This window comes from Vicugna pacos, chromosome 2, assembly GCF_048564905.1.
Source record: "Vicugna pacos chromosome 2, VicPac4, whole genome shotgun sequence".
Taxonomy (NCBI): domain Eukaryota; kingdom Metazoa; phylum Chordata; class Mammalia; order Artiodactyla; family Camelidae; genus Vicugna; species Vicugna pacos.
Genome location: NC_132988.1, coordinates 77,098,646 through 77,124,019, shown reverse-complemented (window position 1 = coordinate 77,124,019; position 25,374 = coordinate 77,098,646). Strand labels below are relative to the sequence as shown.

Genomic DNA, 25,374 nt, shown 5'->3' with positions numbered 1-25,374 from the left:
ACCCCTATTCTAATCTTTTTATTCTTCCCCGTGGGTCACTATGATTTTTAAAACCAACTTTAGACCTCAAATCCCCACTTAGGATATAGAACTCATGAGACCATGTTACAAACTGCAGAGTGAAGTTGAATGTTTTGCTTTTTAGAAATCTTAGTGGTTCAAGGTTATTGGATGAAGCATATCACTTGGAAAAAAAGGGGGGGGTATTAGGGTGGTAAGGTACAAAAACATGACCTGTGATTTATTAGAGAAATGATACAGTTTCCTATTTTTTTATATCTTTACCCAAGGATATGCCTAATATAAAACACAGTGGTTTGAATTTTCATTTCAAATGAAAGAATATGTAGAAGAGTTGAATACATATCTGGACTGTACTCTTGTTAAGATTCACATTTCTAAGGAAATTTCAAGGTCAAGGTCATTTCTGAGTAAGGGGTAAGATGATGGGGACTTAATCAGTGCCATAACTGCAATCATCTTTTCCTATTAAGTAATAGTTAACACTTAAATAGCATTTACTATGTAGTAACAACAACTCTATGTGATATTATCATTAGCTCCATTTTATAGATGAGGAAACGGGCCCAGGTTAACTAACTTGTCCAGAGTCCCCTAGATGGTACATGGCAGAGTTGAGAGTTGAAGCTTTGCAGTCTGAGTCCAGGACTTGTGCTTGTAATATTAACAAAGAGAAGAGTAATGGAGCAATGGTTAAAAAGAGCAAAACAAAACATGGGATTACAGAAATGGAAGACGTACAAAGACAGGCAAGGGACACTAAAGAGGCAAGGAAAACTTACAACCCCCACTTCCTCCAGTCCTCCTACCACTAGAGAATGCTTTCATCATTGCTGGTTGTAGAACTCTGTAATTACATACAACAATTTATTGGTACCTGCTGGGGATGGGGAGAAGGGTCAGGTTGGTATTACATTTGTACTTATAAGTAGGATGATGACTGAAAGGAGAACTGCCACGGTGATGATGATAATCTTTTTGAAGTGTTTCCACCATATCCTCCTAAGAATCTTTCTTGTTTTTTTGGATTCTTTGGCCTGAAATAAAAATAAACACAAATGTAAAGTTTTCTTTCCATTTCTGGATTAGTGTGCACACTACAATACTTAAGACCATCTTAAAGAACAGGTTCAATTTGGGACCAATCCCAAAAAGTCTCAATAGGTCTGAGCAGCTATTATAAAACGATGCACCAAGATTCCTTATTGTGGTCAGCTATACTTTTACTGGCTTTATTAACTTTGTGACCTTGAACAAGTTACTAACTCTTTGAACTTCAGCTTCCTCATCTTCACTTCATGATTCTACTTAAATGCCACTATCCCTTATCACCCTATTTAAAATTGCTACCTCCATCTCCATCCCTGAAACCTTATATCCCTTCAATACATTGTTTTTCTCCAAAGTACTTATCTTTCATCTAACAATATGTAAATTTTATTTATTTATTGTTTGTTGAGAATGTAAACTTTATGAATGCAGGGATTTTTGTCTGTTGCATTCATTGCTATATTCCCAACAGTGCATGATATAGAGCAGATGTTCAATGAATATTTGTTGAAAAAATGAATGACTAAATCTGTTTAGTAAATGAGGATAAGAGCATGTACTACGGAGTTGCCCAGATTGTTAGGCATAACTGAGATAGTGAGGATAGCATATCTAGACTGCCATATAAGAATAAATTATGCCATTGTGATAGTTAATATTTTTGATGAATAATAAGATGGATTTTGTTAAGTACAATAGAAAAAGTTTTATATAGTAACCTAATTAAACCTAAACAAAATAGCTCACTTTTACTCAAATTACTGACAGAATTCAAGGAGCAGTGGAGAGAGATGAAACAAGGCCACACGAAATTGTAAAATCCTTCCCCCTTCCCCTGCAAAAAACTTTATTGTTTTCATTTGGTCCACTCCTTTTTGTTTTTAAAATATATGTAACTGCTTTTCATATAGCCGTGATTCAGGTAAATTGCTTGATGCTTACATGGATTTCTGCTAAATGCCACCTGGATAAGAAGTAAAATTCTAACAAATTTCAGTTACCTTTCTTCATGCATCAGATCAGCTTCTTTACTCAGTGTATATGGTGATTTTCCAAGAACAAAATCCCAAGGCTCATGATAACGATGCATGCTATAAATGGCATGATCCTGGTATGCTGCTTGATGGCCTCATGACTCTAATGTATGACAAGTAATGGGAGCCCAGGCTTATATATCCAAGATGCCGTTTGTTATTCCCAAGGATCTGGCACTTGGAAGCTAGTGACTGGGCGTATTTTCCAAGATGTTATAATTTATTGAATGCTTTAAATGCAGGGATCGTATGACAGGCATTATATGTATTTTGCATAATAATATGCAATGTTCATTATAATTTTATGTGAATATTCCTATTTTATAGTGTTGGAAAAAATGAGGCTCAGAAAGTTTTGTTACTTGCCTCAGGTTTAGAGTAAGTGGTGAAGCTGGAATTCAAATCTAGAATTGCATGACCATACTGCCTTGTGTAAAAATATTGAATTGAGGTATAAACGGACTTTACATTCTTCTCTTATTTACTTTCTCTTTTATTAATGTAATATGCACATATAATTTGAAAAGTTAGAATTCTACAAGGCTTAAGTAAAAGCTGCATTATCTTGCCCAGCTCCTTCCCATTCTGATCTCTATTTTTCAGAGGTAATCTCTCTCAGCTCTTTTTTGTATGTTTTGGTTACTTGCTGTATCCCTATTACCTGGATCAGTGGTTCCTAACTGGGGGTCATTTTGACCTCTAGGAGACATTTGGCAATACCAGAAGACAGTTTTGATTGTCATGACTGTAGGGGGTGCTGCTGGCATCTAGTGAATAGAAGCCAGGGATGCTGTTAAACATCCTACAGTGCATAGGACAGTCCAAAATGTACCACGGTTGAGAAACCCTGACCTAGAAGAGTGTCTGACCTATAGTGGGTGCTCAGTAAATACTGGGTTGAATCCCCAATACCTGCACTAAAAATAAACTAATTACCTCCCTCCTCCCTACCCTCCCCCTAAACCCCAACTTGTTGAATGCACTTCATTTAGCTGTTTATTTTTTCCTGGTGTTTGTTTTCCTCTGCATTACTAGAAAGCATATATATGTGTGTGTATATATATGTATGTATTTATTTATATATATACCATGATTTTTCTGTTTCCAACTATAGAAGAGAGGATATAACTCCTACCATACCTCCAAACCCTTCTTCCCCAAACATACACTTTTCCCTTCTTTCCTAGCCTCTCTTTTTGTTTAATTAAAACTTTGTAAATACTCAAGTGTATTCAAGTATATTTGACTACATTGACTTTAATGTGTAACTTTTTTTTTCTAGAGCTAATAATAGGTAGATAGTTAAAATGTTTATTTTTAATCTAGCAACCAGTAATTCACTACTAAACTCTCCAAAAAGGAGCAGGGGAAAATACCCTTCCTTTGATGGCTCCGGGTTGTGTCCTCCTGCTTTGCCTGGAGGCTCCTCACAGAGCCTTTTGACTTGCTCCAGTCTGGTTTAGTTGGGGTCTGTCTGCTATACCTAGAGCTTTAACCTTTGGATCTTTCTTTGCCAATATCCTGGGAATGCCCTTCTTGTGTGATGGGCCTTCTGTTTTCTCAACCTCATTTCTTCCCTTTTCTTGATTTATTCCCTCCTATTGGTGAAAAATATCTGCAGAAAACGTCTTAGAAAGGGTGAGTGGGAGGCATGTTTCTGAGAATTTACATGCCTAGAAATGTCTTAATTCTACCCTAACACTGAGTTGGCAGTTTGGGTATATAGAAGCCTAGTGTGGAAATAATTTTCCTTCAGGATTTTCAAAGCATTCCACAATTTTCCTTTTGCACCCATATGTTGCTTTTGTAAATTCTAGTATTATTCTAATTGCCAAGTCTCTGTTTTTTCTCTCTCTCTGAAAGCCTTCAGAATCTTCTCTTCCTTTTTAGTGTTCTATAATTTTAAGATGACATGCCCTGCTATGGTCCTTGTTTTTTGTTTATGGAATCTGGAAATTCATTATTTAGTTCTCAGAATTTTTCTTATATTAATCTGATTTTCTCCCCTGTTATTCCGTCATTTTCTTTTTCTGAAATTCCTGTTACTGATATATTGAATCTCTTAACTGATTCTCTTTCTTATCTTTTCTTTCTCTTTTTGCTCTACTTTCTGAGAGGATGCCTCAACTTTATATTAAAATAATTCAACTAAATTTAAAAATTTTACTATTTTTTTTAATTTCCAAAAGATCTTTTTGTTTTATGAATAAGCTTTATATAGCTTTACATTCTTGTTTCAGGGTTGTATTATCTTTTTTTTTCCTTTTTACCAAGCAATACTTTTTAATAAACATTTCATGATTACATATCTCTGTCTCCAGTTAATTTGAAGATACTTTACATAAATGTTCTTGCAATGGCAGTACACATTTTGGTTATTTTATTACATTGTTTTAATTAAGTAAATAATGAGTAAATAGCATGATTGCAGAGGCTGTTTTCAGTGTTTAGCTAAATATATGACTTAGATTTCAGTGCTTCTTTATTGCCTCATGTTTCCTTTTTGTGTATTTTTTTCTTATTTGAAGTATAGCTGATTTACAATGTTGTGTTTTAAGTGTATAGCAAAGTGATTCAGTTATACACACACACACACACATATTCTTCAGATTCTTTTCCATTTAGGTTATTGTAAGATATTAAATATGTATTATCTTCTATTATTTTTCCAAAGACATTAGAGAATTTTTCAAATGAAGCTTTCTTTTGCTTCTGCATTATCTGTTTTGTCTGAGTTCCTTTTTTCCTGTTTATTTTGATTTTTTTTTAAATTACAGGTTTTTTCCCCAAACATCTCATGAACTGTGTTGTTGATTTACTAAAACGATGATTGGAAACTCAGCATGAGTGAGTGAGGGCTATCATTTGGTGGGCTTCACTGTAGGATAATCTGGTGTGGACATGACCATTTCATGCGGGAGTGCCTCAGTATCTGTAGGTCAGTATCTGTACCTCATTTTCCCTCAACCTGGTCAGTTTTCTTAGAGAGGAATTGTCTAATCTCCAGCCTGGGTGAGGCTGACTGGGAGAGATGTTGGGGAGTGGTCACTATATTCAGGATGCAGATTTTCATTTAGTCCGTCTAATTTTAATATGACAGTCACTCTGGCCTCAACTGCACCTGGTGTCTGAGTTTAGAATCTCTTAGGTCTGTTGTCTTTAGATAATACAATTTATTATCCTTTGTCAGGGATAAGGAGAGGAACCTATATTGCAGTCAAGATTCATTTAGTGTTACCCACACCTTTACCACTTTCTATGCTTCCTTTAGAATCTCCTTTAGTGATTAACTCCAGATGTGGTAAAGACAGCTAGCTGTCCACTGAAGACTTTAAGTTCCCCTTCCGTAGTGTAGAGCTGTTGCTGGCAAGAGACTCTCCAATCACAGACCATGTTTCTCAGGCCCCTCACCCCACCCCTTGCACCTATGCAAAGCTGTAAGACTAATTCTTACCAATAGATTGTGAGTAGAAATGAAGAGTGTCACTTTTGGGCTAACGTGGCTATAAGCAAATGTGCTTCTTCCACGCCATGTTTAACCAGCTGCCACCTGAAGTTGAGACTCCGAGGGGCCAAGGCAATGACAAAGTCACAAAATGGAAAAATCTTGTGGAAATCTGCTCACTGAAAACCTGCTTTAGACCATTATACAACCAAGAAACAAACCTCTATTGAGTTAAAACACTGAAAACTTGAGGTATGCTGGTACAGCTAGTGTTTTTCTAATATTGAAATTGGTAGTTGGATGAGATATTGTTATGACAAAACCCTAAAACATAGCAGTGGCTTAACCACCAGCTGGTAAGCAGAGAACAAACTAATATTAGAGATTGGAAACATAAAGACCAATGCTATGCACGGTAAAATATCTGCTAAAACTATCATCTGTGACAATCTGAAAGGCAGACAAAGTATCATTAAATCTGTCATTTTAGAAGAAAAGTTTGGAAAATAGAATGGTAGTAGTGTGAGTTCTTGTTACTAGCTACATTTTAGCAAGGTAACAATTGGCTGGTTTGCAAGAAGAAATGAAAAGGAATAAAGAGATTGCAGAAATGTGGAACACTGAAAGACTGGATAAGCTGATGGATTTGGGCCCAAATAATAAGACATAAGATTGAAAAGGCTTTTTAATGACAAAAGCCCATTAAGATTCTACCCTTCCTCAAAAACAAACCCCCCCTAAACCTATTAAAAATGGGCAAAGGACTTGAATAGATTTTCTCCAAAGAAGATACACAAATGGCCAACAAGCACTTGAAAAGATGCTCAACATCATTAGTAATCAAGGAAATGCAAATCAAAATAAGGATACCACTTCATACCTGGCAGCATGGCTGTAATTTAAAAAAAATGAAAAATTACAAGTGTTGAAGAAGATGTGGAGAAATTGGAACCCTCATATCACTGATGGGAATGTAAAATGGTTCAACTACTGTGGAAAATAGTTGGGAAGTTCCTTAAAACTATCAAAAAGTTAAAATAAAATTACCATATGACCCAGCATTTCCATTTATGTACGTACATAAAAAGAATTGAAAACAAGTATTCAAACAAAAACTTGTAAATGAATGTTCATAGCAGCATTATTCACAGTATCCAAAAGGCAGAAACAACCGAAATATCCATCAGCTGATGAATGGATAAACAAGTTGTGGTATATACATACAATAGAATATTATTCAGCTAAAAAGGAATGAAGTACTGATTCATGCTTACAACATGGATCATCCTCAAAAACATCATGCTAAGTGAAAGAAGCCAGACACAAAAGATCACAGATTATGTTATTCTATTTATATGAAATATTCAGAATTGATAAAGCCATAGAGACAAAGTAAGTTATTGGTTGCCAGGGACTGGGGAGTAATTGCTTAATGGGTATGAAGTTTCTTTTTGGGGTGATGAAAAGGTTTTGGAACTAGATAGAGGCGATGAGTGTACAATACTGTGAATGTACTAAATGCCACTAAAATGTATACTTTAAAATGTTAATTTTATGTTATGTGGATTTTACCTCAATTGAAAAAAAAAAGATTCTGCCCTGCATTAGAGATCAGATTAGGGGTATAAACTTCCTATCCAACCAAGCCTAATGGTCTCAAAGTAGTTGCCTTTAACATGAGAGGAAGGCATGAGCAAGGAAGCAAAGAAATAACCAGGCTTCAGAAATACGTCTGGAAAAGAACTTCACATGTATCTACAAGCACTTGGAAATGATTAGAAGCAATGAGATTAGAATCAACTAAGTTTTGAATGGAATTATAAATAAATCAAAAACTGATCTTTTCAAAAGACACCCCCCTCCAAAAAAAAAAAAAAAAAAAAGCTTGGAGGTGGTTGCCAGAGGGGAGAGGGGTAGGGAGACAGACAAAATAGGTGAAGGGGATTAAGAGGTACAAATTTCCAGCTATAAAATAAGTCACAGAGATGTAATGTACATATAGGGAACATAGTCAATAATATTGTAACAACTTTGTATGGTGACAGGATGGTAAGTGGTCTTATTGTGGTGAGCATTTAATAATATAAAATAATATTGAATCACTGTGTTGTACACTTGAAACTAATATAATATTGTATGTTAATTATAACTCCCATAAAAAATAAAGAGAGGTTAGGAATGAAAAAATAAAACTAACCACAGGCACAGGACAGACTGAAAAATTACAGGAGAATACAACTGCACATGGCATATCACATATAGTTTTTATACTTTGCTGGACTGAGTCTTTTGAGGCAACAACGATAAACGTATAACATATTGAATTCAACAACACATACAAACATGTAATTCGTATTTACAATTCATATTTACAGGGTAAAGAAGAAAAATCATTAACTAAATGTGAAAAAGGCATTTGATAAAATGCAACCTCCTTTCATGATAAAATTTCTTAGCAAGTGAGGAATAGAAAGAAACGTTCATAGCTTGTTAAAAGATATCTATCAAAATTTGAATGTAAATTCAATACTTAGCTGAAGCATTAGAAATTACTCATTTTTCCATCAGAAACAAAACAAGTATTTCAGACATCAACATTTCTCTTCAACATTTTTCTGGAGCTCCTAGCTAATGTAGTAAGACAAGCCTAAATAAATAAATGAACAAACAAACAAATAAATGAATAAATAAATAAGATACATTGGAAAGGATAAAAAAAAATCCAGTCCTTGTTTACATATGATAGAATTTCTACGTAGAAAATGCAAATAAATCCATAAACAAAAAATATTACCATAAAAGAGTTCAGCAAGACTTGGGATACAAAATCAATATGCAAAATTGACTGTGTTCCTAGTAATCAAAAAAATTTTTTTGAAAATGTAGTTTAAAAAATGTCCTTTACAATAGCAACAAAATGGTAAGATATCAAGAAATAAATCTCACAAGAGTTGTACAAGACCTTTATGGGAAAAATTATAAAACGCTATTGAAAGATTTTTGAAAGAGACTTAGAAAAATGAAGAGAGGTGGGAAAATTGTATTTTAAATAAAATGTTCTCCCCATATTAACGTGATTCCACCTAACAGCCTGATAACCTTTTTTGTGTGTGTGTAACTTGAGATGTAGATTCTAAAATTCCCTGAAAGAGAAAGAAGCAAGCCTTGCCAGCATAATTTCCAAAAAGTATAAAGTAGATGAACTGGCCCTGTAAGATATTAAGGCTTCTCATAAGACCACAGTAACTAAAATGGTGTTTTAATGTTAAAATTGGGGGAGAATATAGCTCAAGTGGCAGAGTGCATGCTTAGCATGCATGAGATTCAGGGTTCAAACCCCTGTACCTCCTCCAAAAATAAATAAATAAACCTAATTACCTCCCCCACCAAAAATGTTTTTTTAATGTTTAAGTGGTCCAAAAACATAGAAATAGACCAGTAGAATATAATACATAAAAATCGAAAAAGATAAAAACTGTTTACATACGAAAACATTACATGTGACAAGGTTGGCATTACAAATCAGATGGGAAAGGCTGAGCTATTCAATAAATGATTATTTGTTTTATAGCACAGGAAACTATTCAATATCTCGTAACCTATAATAAAAAGAACATGAAAAGAAATATATATATATGTATATGTATGACTGAAACATTATGCTGTATATGGGAAATTGACACAATACTGTAAACTGACTATTCTTCAATTGAAAAACGGTTGTTTAGGGTACTGGTTATTTATACAGAAAATAATAAAATTTGATTCTGACCTACCTCATAATTTATGCAAAAATAAAACTTCAGATGTTTTAAAGATCCATGTTTAAGAAGCAGAATTAAAAACTTTTGAGACAATGTAAGAGTATGTTTATAACCTGGGGAAAGGAAGGCATTCTTAAACAAGACACAGAAAGCGTAACTATGAAGAACAAGACTAATATATTTGCCTACATGAAAGTTAGACTTTAGTCCTAACAGGACTACACACAAAGTTAAAATCAAGCCACATGTTGGGAGAATATATTTACACTTTACATAACTATTAGGATGAAGAATTATATATTCATTCTTTAATAGTTATAAAATTAGTATTATATACATATAACTACAAAGTATTTAAAAAGGTAGGCAGCCCATTAGCAAAATGGGCAAAGGATGTCAATAGACAATTCACAAAAGAAAATCTAATGGTTAATAAACACAAAAATCGCTCACTGTCATTCAAAATTAGGGAAATGCAAATTAAGACAATAATTATTTTTTTTCCCCTACAAAACTGTTAAAAATTATAATCTCATAATCCCAAGTATTGGCAAGGTGCTATGGAGCAACAGGACCTCACATACGATACTGATGGAAGTATAAATGGGCACAACAGTTGGGAAAGCAATTTTGAAATATTTGTTAATTTAAAGGTGCACATATTTTAAGATCCAGCAATTCCATTTCTATGTATATATTGTAGAATGAGGGTTCCAAAATGGGATTAAGCATCCCAGGAGGTTGTGTAAAATGATTCACTGGAAAACAGAAACATAATATTAGAACCTCTATTTGTTCATCTTAATCTACAAAACAAGAAGGAGGTGGGTTGGAGGTTACAGCTCACGTGGTAGAGCGCATGCTTAGCATGCACAAGGCCCTGGGTTCAATATCCAGTACCTACATTAAAAACAAAAAAAGGAGGAAATGAAAATATTTACTGTTTAACATATGGATAGGCACTGACATCTTCCCTAGGTGTTATATAAGATGGTACAGCATGAAAGTTAAGGTGTTTTGAGGGAAGAGAGGAAATTCCACAGTGGAGAGCGGACCACAGCATACTCCTTTACCCACTCGCTTGTAGGGTATTCCAGTTCCTACAATTTACATGCATCTGGGTAAATGAATGTATGAGTATTAGTACTTAGTTTTCACTAAACTAAAAAGTAGACGTGTGGCTTAATTATACTAATAAGGCAAATATAAACAAGAAAATAGCAACGAGGATATATCTCTGCTTCTAGTTTGAATACTCCATCTGCCATATTTAGAGATTTTAAAAAATAGTCATTTGTAATAAGATCTGACTTTTAATCACATTGCTAGCATTAAAAAATGTTATCAATATTTTTCTTAATCAGGGAAATAGTTTTAATTTTGTTAAGAAAACAAATTAATATTTTATTTCATCTTTGTCTCATTCTTTTAATTTCTATTTTTCTGTATGTTTTATAATATATAACATTATTATAGAAGAACATATATACCTTATATATAATTTATATCTATATATTTAAATGCAGTCTCAAGAATATTTTACAAATAAGTATGCATGATCAAAAAACCCTATAGACAATTGTCTTAAAAACATTTTTGCAAATGTGTACCAAAAGTTCAATGTAGTATTGTTCCTTAAAAAGAAAAAGTTGGAATCTACATTAACGTTTATTAAAAGAGGAAAGGAAAGGATAAGCACACTGTATTTCTTAAAATGGTAATGTTATGCTGTCAGAAGTTAAACTGATAAATTAGAGCTAAGTGTATCAAAATGAACACCTCTCAAAAACATAGGTAGAACTGAAAACTCAGGTTGCAGAAGGGTACAATCATTATAATGTCATAAATACAAAGTTTAGAAATGCAAAACAATACTATAGACACACACACAGATAGTAGATCTTCAAGAGATTTTGTTGAATTAACCAATGAGTAAAAGGTGCAAGGATAGCAAAGATAAGAGGGAAAAACTCAGCCTGTGTAATGAATGAGGAGATGACTCTTGAGCTGGGTTTTGATGGATGAATAGAAGTTTTCCAAGGCAAGGAAAAAGAGGGAACAGTATATTTAAAGGTGTGAAATCATGCAATGTGTACTTTGGAGAATTACAAATAGTCTGGTATTTTTTGAGACTTATAAACTACAGGACCATGACCTCTGGATGACAATATAGTCAGAAGAAAGCTCACTAAGTTAGAGACGTTGAACCGTACCCTGGTGTCCGACAAAGGTGCACCACTGGAGGGTTTTAAAAAGGCTATAGATAATATCCATACTTTCATTTTAAAAGAATATTTATAGTGTCAGTGTGGAGGATGACTGGAGTAGAATAGAACTAAAAGGCGGGAGAACAATTAAATCTGGGAATTACCAGAATCAGGCAAGAGATAACTGATCTTGGAGTGAGACAGTGAGTGGCAATGGATGAGCAGAAGGTGGATTTAAGAGATTTAGCCATTCTGTGGAATACTATTTAGCAATGAAAAGGAATAAAATATTAACACACAACAACATGGATATTATAAACATTATGTTAAGTAAAAGAAGTCAAACACAAAACACTATGTATTTTATGATTCTATTTATACAATGCTCCAGAAGAGGCAAGACTATAGTAACTGAAAGCAGATCAGTGGTTGGTTGGGGTCAGAGGTAGGGTTAAGTCAACTATAAAGGAGGGATGAGGAAGATTTTAGGATGGAAGAGCTGGTCTACAACTTGATTGTGGTCACACAATTGTACACAATTACCACAAGCCATTAAACTCCACTTAAGGTGGGTGAATATTATATGTAAATAATGCTTTGGTAAGTTGTTTTTAAAGAAGTAAAAATGAGCCTAAGAACAAAAAAGATTTAGGAAGGTGAATTAATAGAACTTGATGAGTAAAAAGTATGTGTAGACTTTGCTTTACCTGGTGTCTGTGTTTCTAGAAACTATCTGCAAAAATGAAATTTTAAATGCTCAGAGGAAGCTTTCAACCTTTAGTGATTGTTTTAAAACTATTTTTTAATACAGAATTTCAAACACATACAAAAGTTAACAGGTGGCATAATGAGCCCCTATATTCTCAACATCCAGTTTTAATCATTGTTATATTATGGCCAATTTTATTTCATTTATACCCCATTCTACTCCCCAACTCCTGAACTATTCTGAAGCAAAATTCAGATGTTACATAATTTCATTCATAAATATTTTAGTATATATCTCTAATTAGTAATGACTCTTTTCAAAACATAACCACAATGCCATAGTGGTTTCACTGGTGTATGCAGCTATCAAAATTCATCAAATTGTACATTCGAAATATGTTCAGTTTGCTGTACAGGAAACATACCACAATGAAGGTGTTTTAAAAAAAACATAACCACAATGCCATTATCACACCTAAAAATTAATAATATTCCTTAATATCATCTAGCATCCAGCCAGAGTGCAAATATCTAGTTGTCTCATGAAGCTGTGAAATTTCACTTTTATAGTTTGTTTGAATCAAAATCCAAGTAAGGACCACACACTGCAATTGATAATACCTTCTAAGTCTTTTTTTGGGTAAGTTTCCTTCTCCTTTTTTCCCTTGCAATTTATTTGTTGACTAACCTCTGTGTTTCTTAATGTAAGAAATCCTCCTTTTACACAAATAACCATCTGTTACTTTAATGGGTTTTAAAATTTGGACTGTTTTATAATTATTCTTTTAATACTTCAGTTGCATTTCAATAATTTTTTTCATGAAGCCATAGCTTGGTGACATACGATTCTCTCACTTATTGTCCCAGGTGTATTTTTGCTTTGGGCAGTTTGTCTCAAGGGTAGTGAGCCTGTGCTTTCGAGCAGTATTTAGGTATCAAGAGAGCTCTGTAACACTCACAGTTGTTTGCAGATTAGCTGTCTTATCAGAGAAGATATTCAATCTTTCCTCGTTTTCCAAAATTTTATCAATATTTTGGGTCAGAACATTTTTTACATCAGTCACTTGACTCCTCAGTGTGGACATCGAGCTGTCATCTTGATTTTTATTGTATTTCATCTATATAGAAGTGAAATATAATATAAATTTTATTTTCTATAAGTGAAATCTGTTATGATACACTGTATAAATTAGAACAAAGGTGTCAAAGGCACGTCTCACGTGCATTTCAGCATAAGGAATCAACTAAGCCTCAAATTGTCTCACCTTAATCTTGCAGGAAAAATGGAGGGTGGCGGGAGCAGGGCTGTATCAGTGTATTCAATCAGCAGTGGAAGCTTCTTTTTAAGTTTAAACTTTTTGTTTGTTTATTAGTAGAGACTTTTAAAAAAGAGCAGTTTTAGGTTCACAGTAAAATTGAGTGAAAAGTATGGATACTCCTTATCCCTGACACATGCACAGCCTTCCTCACCATCAACATCCTGCACTTGACTGGTACATTTGTCACAATGGGTGACCCCACATTGATGCATCGTTATCATACAAAGCCCATAGTTTACATTAGTGTTCACTGTTAATACTGTAAATTCAACGGATTTGGACAAATGTATAATGACATGTATTCGTTTTTACAGCATCATACAGAACAGCTTCATTGCCCTTAAAATCCTTTGTGCTCCACCTAATCATGCTTCCCTTTTCCCTAAGCCCTGGCGACAACTGGTCTTTTTACTGTCTCCATAGTGTTGCCTTTTCCAGAATACCACATAGTTAGAATCATACAATGTGTAGCCTTTTCATATTGGCTTCTCTCACTTAGTAATATGAACTTAAGATTCCTTCATGTCTTTTCATGGCTTAATAGCTCATTTTTTTTAGGGTTGAATAATAGTCCATGGTTTGGATGTACTGCAGTTTATTTATCCTATGGAAAGACATCTTGGTTGCTTCCATGTTTTGGCAATTATGAATAAATCTTCTCTAACATCCATATACAGGTTTTTGTGTGGATGTAAGTTTCAATTCCTTTATGTAAATACCAAGGAGCATAATTGCTGGATCATATGGTAAGAGTATGTTAGTTTTGTAAGAAACTGCCAAATTGTCTTCCAATGTGACTGTACCATTTTGCATTCCCACCTGCAGTGAATAAGAGTTTCTACTGCTCCACATCCTTGCCAGCATTTGGTGTTGTGAGTGTTTTGAATTTTGGCCATTCTAATAGGTGTGTGAGGGGTATCTCATTGTTACTTTAATTTGCAATTCCCTAATGACATATGATGTTGAGCATCTTTTCATATGCTTATTTGCCATCTGTATATCTTCTTTGGTGAGGTATCTATTCAAATCTTTGACCTATGTTTCAATCAGGTTGTTTATTTTCTTATTGTTGAGTTTTAAGTGTTCTTTGTATATTCTGGATTATAGTTCTTTATCACATTTCTCTTTTGCAAACATTTTCTCCCAGTCTGTGGCTTGTCTTCTCATTCTTGTGACAGTTTTTTGATCCAATTTGACAATTTCTGTCTTTTAATTGGTGTATTTAGACTGCTAACTTTTAAAGTGATTATTGATATGGTTGGATTAATATCTTCCATATTTGTTACTGTTTTCTATTCATTGCTCTTGTTCTTTGTTCCTATTTTTGTCTTCCACTCAATCTATATGAAAAATGATCTCTAAGATATAGTGTTATATTAAAAAGGTAAGCTGCAGAACAGTATTAAATAATAACTTATTAAGCACTTAGTATGTTCCAGGCACTGTTTTAAGCACTTCACACATGCTAGTTCATTTAATTCCCAAACCACTATATAAAGTAGTACTCCTACTGTCTCTTATTTTCTAAATAAGAAAATTCAGACTGAGAGAAGTTAATATATTGCCTGATTTTACACAGCTAGAGGCTAAGCAAGAAGCTCCAGAGATTAAGCCTTTACTCATTGTATAATTCTGGTAGGTTACACACCAAACTGTTAACAGTGCTCTCACCTCAAGGGAGTTTGATTGAGACCGTAGGAAATACTCATATTTCACTTTAAATACTTTTGCTTTATCTCACTTTATTAATGACTATTACTTTTTGAATAAAAATGATATAAAAACCTCTTGATCTTTGGCAAGTGATCAAATCTACCTTAAACAGAACTCTGATCTTGGTTCCTGGACCATACAACTCATAGTTGACGTTCTGTCAGGAGCTTACTAGTTGGATGTAGAAAAGAGGGAACTGTATCCCTCCAAAAAGATACCTTCAAATCCTAATTCTGGATACCTGTGAATGTGACCTTATTTGGAAATAAGGTTTTTGCAGATATAATCAAGTTAAGATAAATAGTGAATCTTTGATTTTTCTTTTTTTTCTTTTCTCTTTTCCTCTCCTTTTAAAAAGTGCTTAATCTTTTTTAATCTAAGAGATGCATCTAAGTTTTGTTAAGATAATGTATTCATAGTCCATTCAGTGGTATTTGGTACATTTATATATATACATATATATAATTAAAATATATAATATATAATTAAAACTCTCTCAAAACTACTTTTTTTTTGCTGTGTGCATTTTGTTAATTATAGTATAAAAAATTCAACAAGTTTTATAAAATTTTCTGCAGATTTAAAGCCCACCAGGTTAGTTTATAAATGTTAAACAGGAATCTTTTTGATGTCAGATGTGTTAACTGCTTAAAATGTGCATATTTTTGCATGGTAACTAGTTTTCACGGAGCTATGATAATAATATATTTTGGCTGCATTGAATATTACAGAATTCTTCATAAGAAATATTTAATATATCTATCCTGAGTTATTTTTTCAGGCATTGCGGTGGGCACACCATACGGTGACCCCCACTGAGTCACATCTTTGTAAGATTTTCCCCGCTTAAGTGTGATTTTCTCCTAATGAATGGAAGCAAAGGTGATGCAGTGTTACTCCTATGATTATGTCATATTATATAACAGTTAGCAGACTGGAGTGAGAGGTTCCTCTGCTGGCTCTGAAGAAGCAAGCCCTGTGCTGAGGATGCTCACGTGGCAAGGAGCTGCCATCAGTCTTTAGGACCAGGGGTGTCCTCCGGCCACCAGCCAGCAAAAAGTGGCATCCCTTGCACAGCTCTGAGGAAATGAACTCTGTAACAACCTGAATGAGGCCAGAAGCAGATTCTTCCCCAGAGCTTCCAGATGAGAACATAGCCGGCTGACACACGGACTGCAGCCCTGAGAGGCCCTGAGCAGAGAACCCAGTTAAACCGAGCCTCGATTTCTGACCTATACTAACTGTGTGAGATAGTAAATGTGTCGTGTTTCTGGCTGCTGATTTGCGGTAAATTTGCTACACATACACTGAAAACTGATGCAGGTATACTTAAAATATTTTATTATGGAAAAGTTCAAATATATACAGAAACAGAGTGAATTATTCAGTGTGCCCATCACCTAGTTTCAGCATGACCAGTCTTATTTCACCTATACAACTATCGATTACCACTTCCCCAAATGTATTATTTTAAAGCAAATCCCAGACAGTCTATTATTTTAATCTGTAAATGCTTCATTTTGTATCTCTAGAAGATACAGCCTTATTTTTCTTAAAAACAAAATCATGACATCTAAAAATATTCCTTAGTATCATCAAATATTTGGTTTGTCCCTTGTACACTGTTGGTGGGAATATAAACTGGTGCAACTACTGTGGAAAACAGTGTGGAGGTTTCTCAACAAACTAAAAATAGAACTACCATAAGACCCAGCAATTCCATTCCTGGGTATATATTTGAACAAAAATAAAAGTACTAATTTGAAAAGATACATGCATCCCGATGTTCATAGCAGCATTATTTACAACAGCCCAGATACAGAAGCACCCAAAGTGTCCATCAACAGGCCAATAGATTAAGAAGATGTGAGATACACACACACACCCACACACACACACACACACACACACCCACACACACACACACACTGGAATACCACTCAGCCATAAAAAAGAATGAAATATTGCCATTTGCAGCAACATAGATGGACTTGGAGGGCATTATGTTAACTGAAATAAGTCAGACAGAGAAGACAAATCCTGTACATCACTTACATGTAGAATCTAAAAAATACAACAAACTAGTGAATATAACAAAAAAGAAGCAGACTCACAGATATGGAGAACAAACTAGTGGTTACCAATGGGGAGATGAAATGGGGAAGGGGTAAGACAGGGGTAGGGTAGTAAGAGGTAGACACTATTAGGTATAAAATAAGCTACAAGGATATACTGTACCACACAGGGAATATAGCCAATATTTCATAGTAACTATAAATGGAGTATAATCTTTAAAAATTGTGAATCATTATATTGTATACCTGTAACTTAAATAATATTATACAGTAACTATATCTCAATAAAAGAAAAAAATTAAAAAATTTTATTATGTTAAAACATACATATCATAAAATGTGTAATTTTAACTATTTTCAACTGCTTAGCTCAGTGGCATTAAGGATATTCACCTTGTTGTGCAGCTATCACTACCATCCATCTCCAGAACTTTTTTATTTTCCCAAACTGAAACTCTGTACCCATTAAACAAGAACTCCTCCTCCTCCCTTCCACTCAGTCTCCGGCAACCGCCATTCTACTTTGTCTCTATTAATCTGATTACTCTATGTACCTCAAATAAGTGGCATCACACAGTATTTGTCCTCTCGGACTGTCTTATTTCACTTATTAGGGACTACTTAAAATATTTACTTTAATAGGACTTTATAATTGTGTAAAATAGTTACAACAGTTCCAAGTCAACATTCATTCAGAAAGGTCTAGTTTCTATTCCTGTCCCCATCTCTACACAGGCAACCATTGAAATGCTTTTGGTTTATCCTTCCCGTGTCCTCCTGTCCCACCCTTTTTTACTATAAGCAAAAATACATTTGTGTTTATTCCCTCTTTCTTAAATGGCTGCATACAAGATGATAAGTAAATAATAGAATGCTATACATATTTTCTCTATCTTGCTTTACTCACTTATCAATGTATCTTGGATATCATTCCTTGTCATTATATAGAGATAGAAGTTCTTACTTCTCATTCACCTTAACAGCTCTTAACTCATAATTCCTGATTAGTTAGATGTAACACTAACAATGTTTAGGAATACAATTGGAGGTTACATACCATATACTTTCCTAATACTTGTTGAAAATCTGCAGCGACTGCATTTGAAGGAGAAAAATGTTCTCGTGCCATCAAAGGATTTCTCAGAAAAGTCTCACTAACCTGAGAAAATTAATGGAAATATTTAAACTATACAGATAATTTCAACTGGAGAACTACAGAGCAAGCATTATTTGAAGCAAAGTCTGGCAGAAACTGGCAAGAAAAGAAACCAGAACATTTCTGGATTTTTGGTGCCTGGGTGTCCTTTCTATTTAAAGATACAGTATTAATGAAAACTGTGCTTTCCCAGTCTTCTCCACCACAGAAGTACAGACCACAGCCTCATATCGTGAGATTGCAGGTGCTGCCTTGACTGTTTGGTATTGGCGTTTCTGGGGAGGTGAGGGGACTTGCAGATGTTTCCTTCTGGCAGAGAAGGAAAGATGGGATTCCACGATATCTTCTAAATAAATCCTTTCCATTTTCCCTTCCTGCCCCTACCCTCAAAATCCATTCAACAATAACAAAACAATCGCAACTAAATGTCATGATACTATTTTTCAAAACCTATAGGGTTGTTTTATGACATTTCAAAACTTCAAGAAGGAATTTTGACAATTCTGACAATTCGGAAGTAGTAGTAGCCATCATGTGGTTAGAAGTTTTGTGTCATATAGTTTTGAAAAGTTGGTAAAGTTGAGATGTTCTTCCATAATGGCAGAGAAGGAAAAAAAATTAGAGTGGAGTCAGTTAAACGGCTAACAACGTTTAGCAGGTAGATGCTAATGACTGTCTCGGCATAACTGTAGAGTAAACTACAGTATTAGGTCTTGTAATCTTTGATTCTATATATCGTTACAGTTTGAGTTGTGTTAAAACAAGTTGTTATGCTAAACAAATAAAATGTATGCATTATTCATGACTGTGACTGGAGAATAACTATTAGTAACTATAGTATAGCTGACTGATTTTTCCATGAATATTTTTTGTTAAGGTATTTATCCTAAATTATATATTTGTGAATAAAATTGAAGATTAGTATTATTTACTTTTTAAAATAAGATACAAACATACTATCTGGACCATAAAGTTATCAGAATAATGGTTTAGTCGTGGTCTGTCTCTGAGACTGCCTTTCACAGTCTTATTCTAGTCGGAGATTAAATGCTGGGTGATAGCAACAGATGATATCTATCGAGAAGGTTAATTACCCTTTGAGAAACTTATAAAATCTCATTTATCCACATAAGTACATACATATAAGTATTCTATTTAGCATATTTTATATTTGCCAGGAGTTTTCAGGTAAGATGTTTCCTGAAGATAGTATGTCTTGAGTAAAACAGTTTTTTCATTTAACTCATACAATTGATTCATATTTTCTACCAGAAATGTCTTACAATAATTATTTGAAAATTAAATACATATGCTATTGAAAAGGTATATTAAATATTAGTAAAGCTAAGTTTTCTTATTTTTAAAGAACAAAATAAATACACAGATTCTAGTAGATCTGGGTGGATTGTCCTTGCAGATCTTGCTTTAGAGTCAGGGGAGGTATGAAAGCAGGAGACAGATGAGGGATGAGGGCAAGAAATCTCTGAAGGTCATTAATGGCTCTACTATACAGACATGTAGATGTTAATCTAGCAGACATGTATGATCTGCTTTTGGTCAGTGACGTTATTACTAATAAACTATAGAATAGACACCTAATAATTTCAGTAACTGAAGAAGTCCTTAAAGTAGTACAAGAAATTACTTACATTTTTAAGAAATGCAGATGGTGTTATGGTATCCAAGGTATTGTCTGAAGCACATAGGTAAGTGATTCCATCAATAAACAGAGTATGGTAGACAAAGCTTTGAAAAGAATACATTCATTTACATAACATTAAAGAAATTAAGCAATGACACAGAGAATTTAATTTCATTTTCAAGCTCTCACTAACAGTGTAAAAACTATGTAGATAACTTTTTATAATCAGAATAATTAGAGAATCTATCATACATTTGAAAAATCAAAGTAAATTACGTTAAATAAAAACTCTCTAAAAGTGAAGGCCTTTTGGCCTGAGGCACTGGAAAGGTAACATGTGGAAGGCTGTAGGGGGAGGTTTGGTTTTGGAACTAAGTTTGAGATGCCCATTAGATATCCAACAGAGACGTAGAAGAAGCAGTTGGATATACAAGTCTGGAGTTCAGGGAAGAGATCCTCAAAAGACTCAAATTAGAATGTCCACTGTAGGTTAAGCAAATAGTAGAGGAGGATAGTATCTTTTTTTAAAAAAAAATCATTTCAGCTAATAAGTGAAAATAAAACTAGATGTCACCATTTTGCAACCCCCCAGTAAATTAATGGCTCTAGGATGTAGGCAGTGAACGTCAATGGCTGCTAGCATGCCAAAAGGAGACATACGCAGACGTTATGTACCATCTGATGAAAAAACACCTGTAGTCTTGCCAAAGGGATCATGCCACCGGATCCAGCTGCTTGGAACATGGTGAATTGTACTTTGAATATGCAATCAGCAAAACCAGAATGTGGGAAGCTCTACAGATTCTTCAACAATAAATTGTAAGGAAAAGAAAGGGAAGGAGGGGAAATATGTGGGTTAAAGAGACTTAGAAAACATCAATTTCAAAAATGGGCAGGATTGGGCTCTTGTGTCTGAGGATGCATATTTAGGTACTGAGGCAATAAACAGGATAAATGACTGCAACAGAAGTTGGAATGATGGTTGATTTGAGGGGGAGGGAGGCAACTGTGAGCAGGACAGACTACATGGTGGGGAGTTTTGGGGGGAGCTGGCAGTACTCCATTTTCTGACTTAGGTGATAGTTGCAGTTGGTTGGTAGTGGGGTTCTTCGAAAAACTTCATGAAACTATACATTTGCTTGATGAGGTTTTTCTGTTTTGTTTTATTTTACAATATAAAGGTTAAAACAAACCTCCTCTTAAAAAAAATGATGAGTCTAAAAATTATAGAAGCTTTCTTATTCCTCACCTGTTCTTTTACTAGCAAAAGGTTTTTAAGACTGGTTTAGGCCATACCATGCAATGTCCCAAGTAAATTTTAATGATCTTATTACAGATATTTTCAAGTGGAAGTCTCCTTTTTTATTAATGAAATATTTTGGGTATGCCAACAAAGTATGGAGAATAAGATAACAAGAACAGTTGTAGACCTACCATCCAGTCAAAATGTTACAGAGACAATTAATGTCCCCACAACTTCTTCTCCCTTCTCTTTGCAGAGGGAACTACTATTTTGAATTTAGGGTTCATCATTCCCATTCATCATTTTATACTTTTACATATAAAAGTTCTCCTTTCTGAGGGTTCAATCAAGAGTCTGTGCAACAAATATTTTTTCCCTATGTCATTATCATTGGAATTATTAGCTAGTAATTATTGAAAAGTAGGCTTTTATTAGAGTATACCATACCTTCCCATATGAATTATGGTCTTTGGTTCAGCTCTAAGAAGCACTAGTTTAAGCACTGTTGCAGCTGCTTCCTAAAAATAAATTGTCAGCATTTACTTTGCAGAAGGCTGTAGTGTCTTTCATTATTCATCTCCTTAATTTACCAATGTTCTGTTTAGTTTATTAAGGAACAACTGTTTACTAGGAGGACAAATGGGTGGTTATTCTTAATGCATGGTAAGAGGCAAGTTATCATGAAATATTCATATGAATCTGAAGGAAAATAATAAAATTACATAAGTATACATATACTTTGTACATACACATAAGTATGCAAATATAAGTTGCACTAATTAGTCTTATTTTTACAACACATTATTATATATGGTTTCAAGGCTGTGAAGTATTATCTAATCAAGTATCTTTTCAGTGACCTCTATGAAGCTACATATAAAATGTTAATGGATTAAAAGTATTCAGCTTTTAGTCTGCGAATAACTTAAGCAGTCTTCTTTCTCTTCTTTTTTGATTAAGATAAAAAATTTTATTCATTATTATTCACTGATTTTTTTTCTAAAAAACAAATAATTACTAAGATCTCTCATGCCTGTTTCTTATAAGGCTTATTCTTTGGGGGAAATTTTGCAAGGTACTGCGATTATCCAGATACCTTAAGTACAGTTGATTGTACGGAATCCCATAAATTGACTTTACACATGTGAAAGGGATGTGAAAGTAACCTAAGAAGACTTGAGTAGCCGCACTCCTGATTAACTTTTCCATTTTTATAAAATGATACTGGAAATGAAAACTTTTTGGGAGAGTAAGGCTTATTACTAATGGTAAAGAGTAAAACTTGAAATTATTGGTATTGCCTGAAAAATCCAGGCAGTATTCTCTAGAAAAGGATTTCCTAAGAAACATTAAGGGAATCTATAATCTTTCAATTACTCTATTCTCTTCACTGGATCATATTCCCCTACCTTTCTCCAGGTGTCTCTGTCAGAGTATATAAACAATGAAATCATAGAAAAATGAGAAACGAAGCAAATGGCAACGTGAGGCAGTAAAATGAGTGACAGCTTGGGCTGCGGTACTGTTTCTAGAGTTGATGTGCTGCACAGCTTGAGAAGGTGACTTATCTGGGTCTGTTTCCTTGTGTGAAAAATGAAGGGACTGGGCAAGATGATCTCTAGGATCCTGTCCAGCTCCATCATGATTTGATTTCATGATTAAGCTTTGGTAGGTACTAATATTGTCTAATAAGTATAAAATATTTGTGACATTAATATTTAGCACCAAGGAAAGGCATGTCCCTTGAAGCTCTTTGTCATCCTTTTTCTCCTCTCTGGTCAGCCTTCCACAGAGCAGTCATCCCAAACCTTTAATCCTTTCCTCTGACTGCATACTGCTCCATCGCCTTCCACTTTCTTACTTCCCTGCATGCTTCATAAAGAGAGGCCACTGGGCTTACAAACTCCTTTAAGACAGGGACTGTTTTAATCTTTGTACAGTGGACGATGCCATAGTAGGTTCTCAATAAACATTTCATAATTATGAAGGGAGACAGAAAATTGAAGGATAAGATTGCTCAAGAAAAGTATAGAGAGTCAGAATAGCAGAGCGCCAAAAAGCAGAACACTGTTTTAGAACAGAATAGAGAGGTGGGCCACCGAATGAGAGGAATGGTATTCTGAAAACCAAGAGAAGAAAATTACAAGAATGTCTTATGCTCCAGAGAAGTTTAACAAGATCTACAAGGTGTTCATTGAACTCACAGTCCTTCTTGGGCAATCTTATCTACTTCAACTATCTTTAACTGTTCACCCTGACCCTATTGGATATTTTTATGACTTAAATCTTTTGGGAATAAGATGGAGGAATAAATACACAAATAGATTGGCTATTTCCAACCCGCAAGAGAATTCAACCTGTCCCAGGTTGTACTCTCCTCCCCTGCATTCCCTCTGACTCCTTTCCCCACAATTCTGCCCCTCCATCTGTCGTTTCTATTGTTTGATGCACCTAAGAAAAAAAATCGACAAATCTTCACATTATACACCTTAAACTTACACAATGTTCTGTCAATTTTATCTCAATAAAGCTGGGGAAAAATATTTTAAAAGTTGAGAATCATCCTAGTCATGGCCCTGTCCCTTCTCCCGCATATTCAGACAGTCATTAACTCTATGAGGATTAGTTTTACAAAGTATGTTTAGGATCTGCCCCCTTCTTTTCTTCTGCAGGTTATTGCCCTAGCTCAGGCCCTTAGATCTTCTGGGTAACCAGTAAGAATACCATCCTGTTTCTCTTCCCTCCAATCCACCTTGCACATTGTAACCAGATCAAATTTTCCAGGAGATGAATCAGATCTTGCTATTCTTCTATTTATAAATCTTTAGGATAAAAAAACCAAACTGAATATAGGACTTTTTATTAACTATTCTTTGTCCACTTTTCTGACCTCTTCTTTAGCCCCTGTATACTGGGAACCTGTGCTCTATCTAGCTCCACTGAGGTTCTTGAGGTTCCGCAAACACACCACACTGATCCCTCCGCATGGGGTCTCCACCCCCCTTTCCTGTGCCAGGCTAGGGCTAACGCCTGTAATGCTGCTGCACAGGAGCATCATTTCCTCTGTGGCTGGCAAGCAGTCACCCATCCCGAGTGCTACGGGAGTAATCTCGATCTACTTCCACCGAAATACTTTTACACTGTAGGACGACTGAACGTAGCCCCTGAGTATAAAGGGACAACGTGCTCATCAAAGGACAACTCCAGGCACCGTTTTCTCTTCATCGTTTCATCCCCCACACCTTTACCCTGGGATTTTGCGACTAACACATGCTCAATAAATGTGGGTTGAACTGCTGACCATTCTTCAGTTTCTCATTTTCTCTCGGGGGAGAGAATATTTTTAAGGGTCTCCGGAATCAAACGTGACTGCAAATCACAGCCAAGTAGGTCGCGTGCAACACCAACCCTAGCCCCTGGGCGGCGCACTTGCGGCTCTGCCGTCTGGGAGCGCGAGGGGCTCCCGCCAGGGATTCACCATCTCGCAGGCTAGGCCGCGCGGGGGCGTGGCCTCTCGAGGGAGAGGCCGTTCGCGGAGGCGGGGCCTCACCCCTCAACAACCGATTCCCGGCAGCTCCTTAGCGCGGCGTCCTGAGGGGCAGGTCGGTGGGTACCACCCTCGAAAAGTGGAACCCGTGATGGCCGAGGTGGCGACCCAGGGGTACCTGATAAGAGCCGCCGGTTAGGGCCAGCTCGGCTAGGACCGCTCGGCCATTTGCAATGCAGCTGTAGGTGATCGTCATAGTAGGCGGGCCAGTGAAGGAAAGGCTCCCGCCAGACCTAACCGCCCGCAACAGCCTCGGGGCGGGTGACTGGGGCAGGGCTCCGGGAGAGGACGGTGTCTGCGCAGGCGTGAGGGGCGATTGATTGGCAGGCAGGGAGGTGGGGCCATCTCTGGTCTGGGCTGAGTCTGTATCGAACCTATGCTGAACTCTGAGCGAGGTTTCTGGAAAAACTGGGTTTAGGTGAGTGAAGCCTTTCTACGTGGTCATCGTTA

At 35.4% G+C, this 25,374-nt stretch overlaps 1 protein-coding gene and 1 long non-coding RNA gene across 5 annotated transcripts in view; one reads left to right on the top strand and one right to left on the bottom strand.

The window, feature by feature from the left end:
* Positions 1–874: 874 nt before the first annotated feature.
* On the bottom strand, positions 875–25,199 carry LOC116284818 (uncharacterized). 2 transcript variants are annotated; one of them, XM_031688789.2, is made up of 6 exons: positions 25,043–25,195; positions 21,825–21,895; positions 20,142–20,238; positions 18,394–18,495; positions 13,189–13,347; positions 875–1,058 (listed from the first exon to the last, which is right to left on the bottom strand). In XM_031688789.2, the coding sequence occupies exons 1-6, from the start codon at positions 25,118–25,120 to the stop codon at positions 921–923; spliced, it is 645 nt and encodes a 214-aa protein (XP_031544649.1). In that variant the 5' UTR covers positions 25,121–25,195; the 3' UTR covers positions 875–920. The 2 variants fall into 2 exon arrangements, with proteins under 2 accessions (XP_031544649.1, XP_072798365.1); XM_072942264.1 differs by lacking the exon at positions 875–1,058 and adding an exon at positions 8,091–8,197 and having other exon boundaries at positions 25,043–25,199.
* Positions 24,878–25,374, top strand: part of LOC140687040 (uncharacterized) — a 126,766-nt gene continuing 126,269 nt past the window's right edge. The window contains exon 1 of one of the 3 annotated variants that reach the window (XR_012061066.1): positions 24,878–25,342. This is a non-coding gene — a long non-coding RNA (uncharacterized lncRNA). The remainder of the gene's footprint in view (positions 25,343–25,374) is intronic. The other 2 variants (XR_012061065.1, XR_012061064.1) reach the window with 2 other exon arrangements.

Excerpts from the sequence above, each read along its gene's own strand:
- LOC116284818 (XM_031688789.2), bottom strand. The coding sequence starts at position 25,120 with ATGACGATCACCTACAGCTGCATTGCAAATGGCCGAGCGGTCCTAGCC. Across the intron at positions 20,239-21,824 it reads ACCATAATTCATATGGGAAG|CTTTGTCTACCATACTCTGT; the intron begins GTATGGTATACT and ends TTCTTTTCAAAG. Across the intron at positions 1,059-13,188 it reads CAGCTAATCTGCAAACAACT|GCCAAAGAATCCAAAAAAAC; the intron begins GTGAGTGTTACA and ends TTTTTATTTCAG.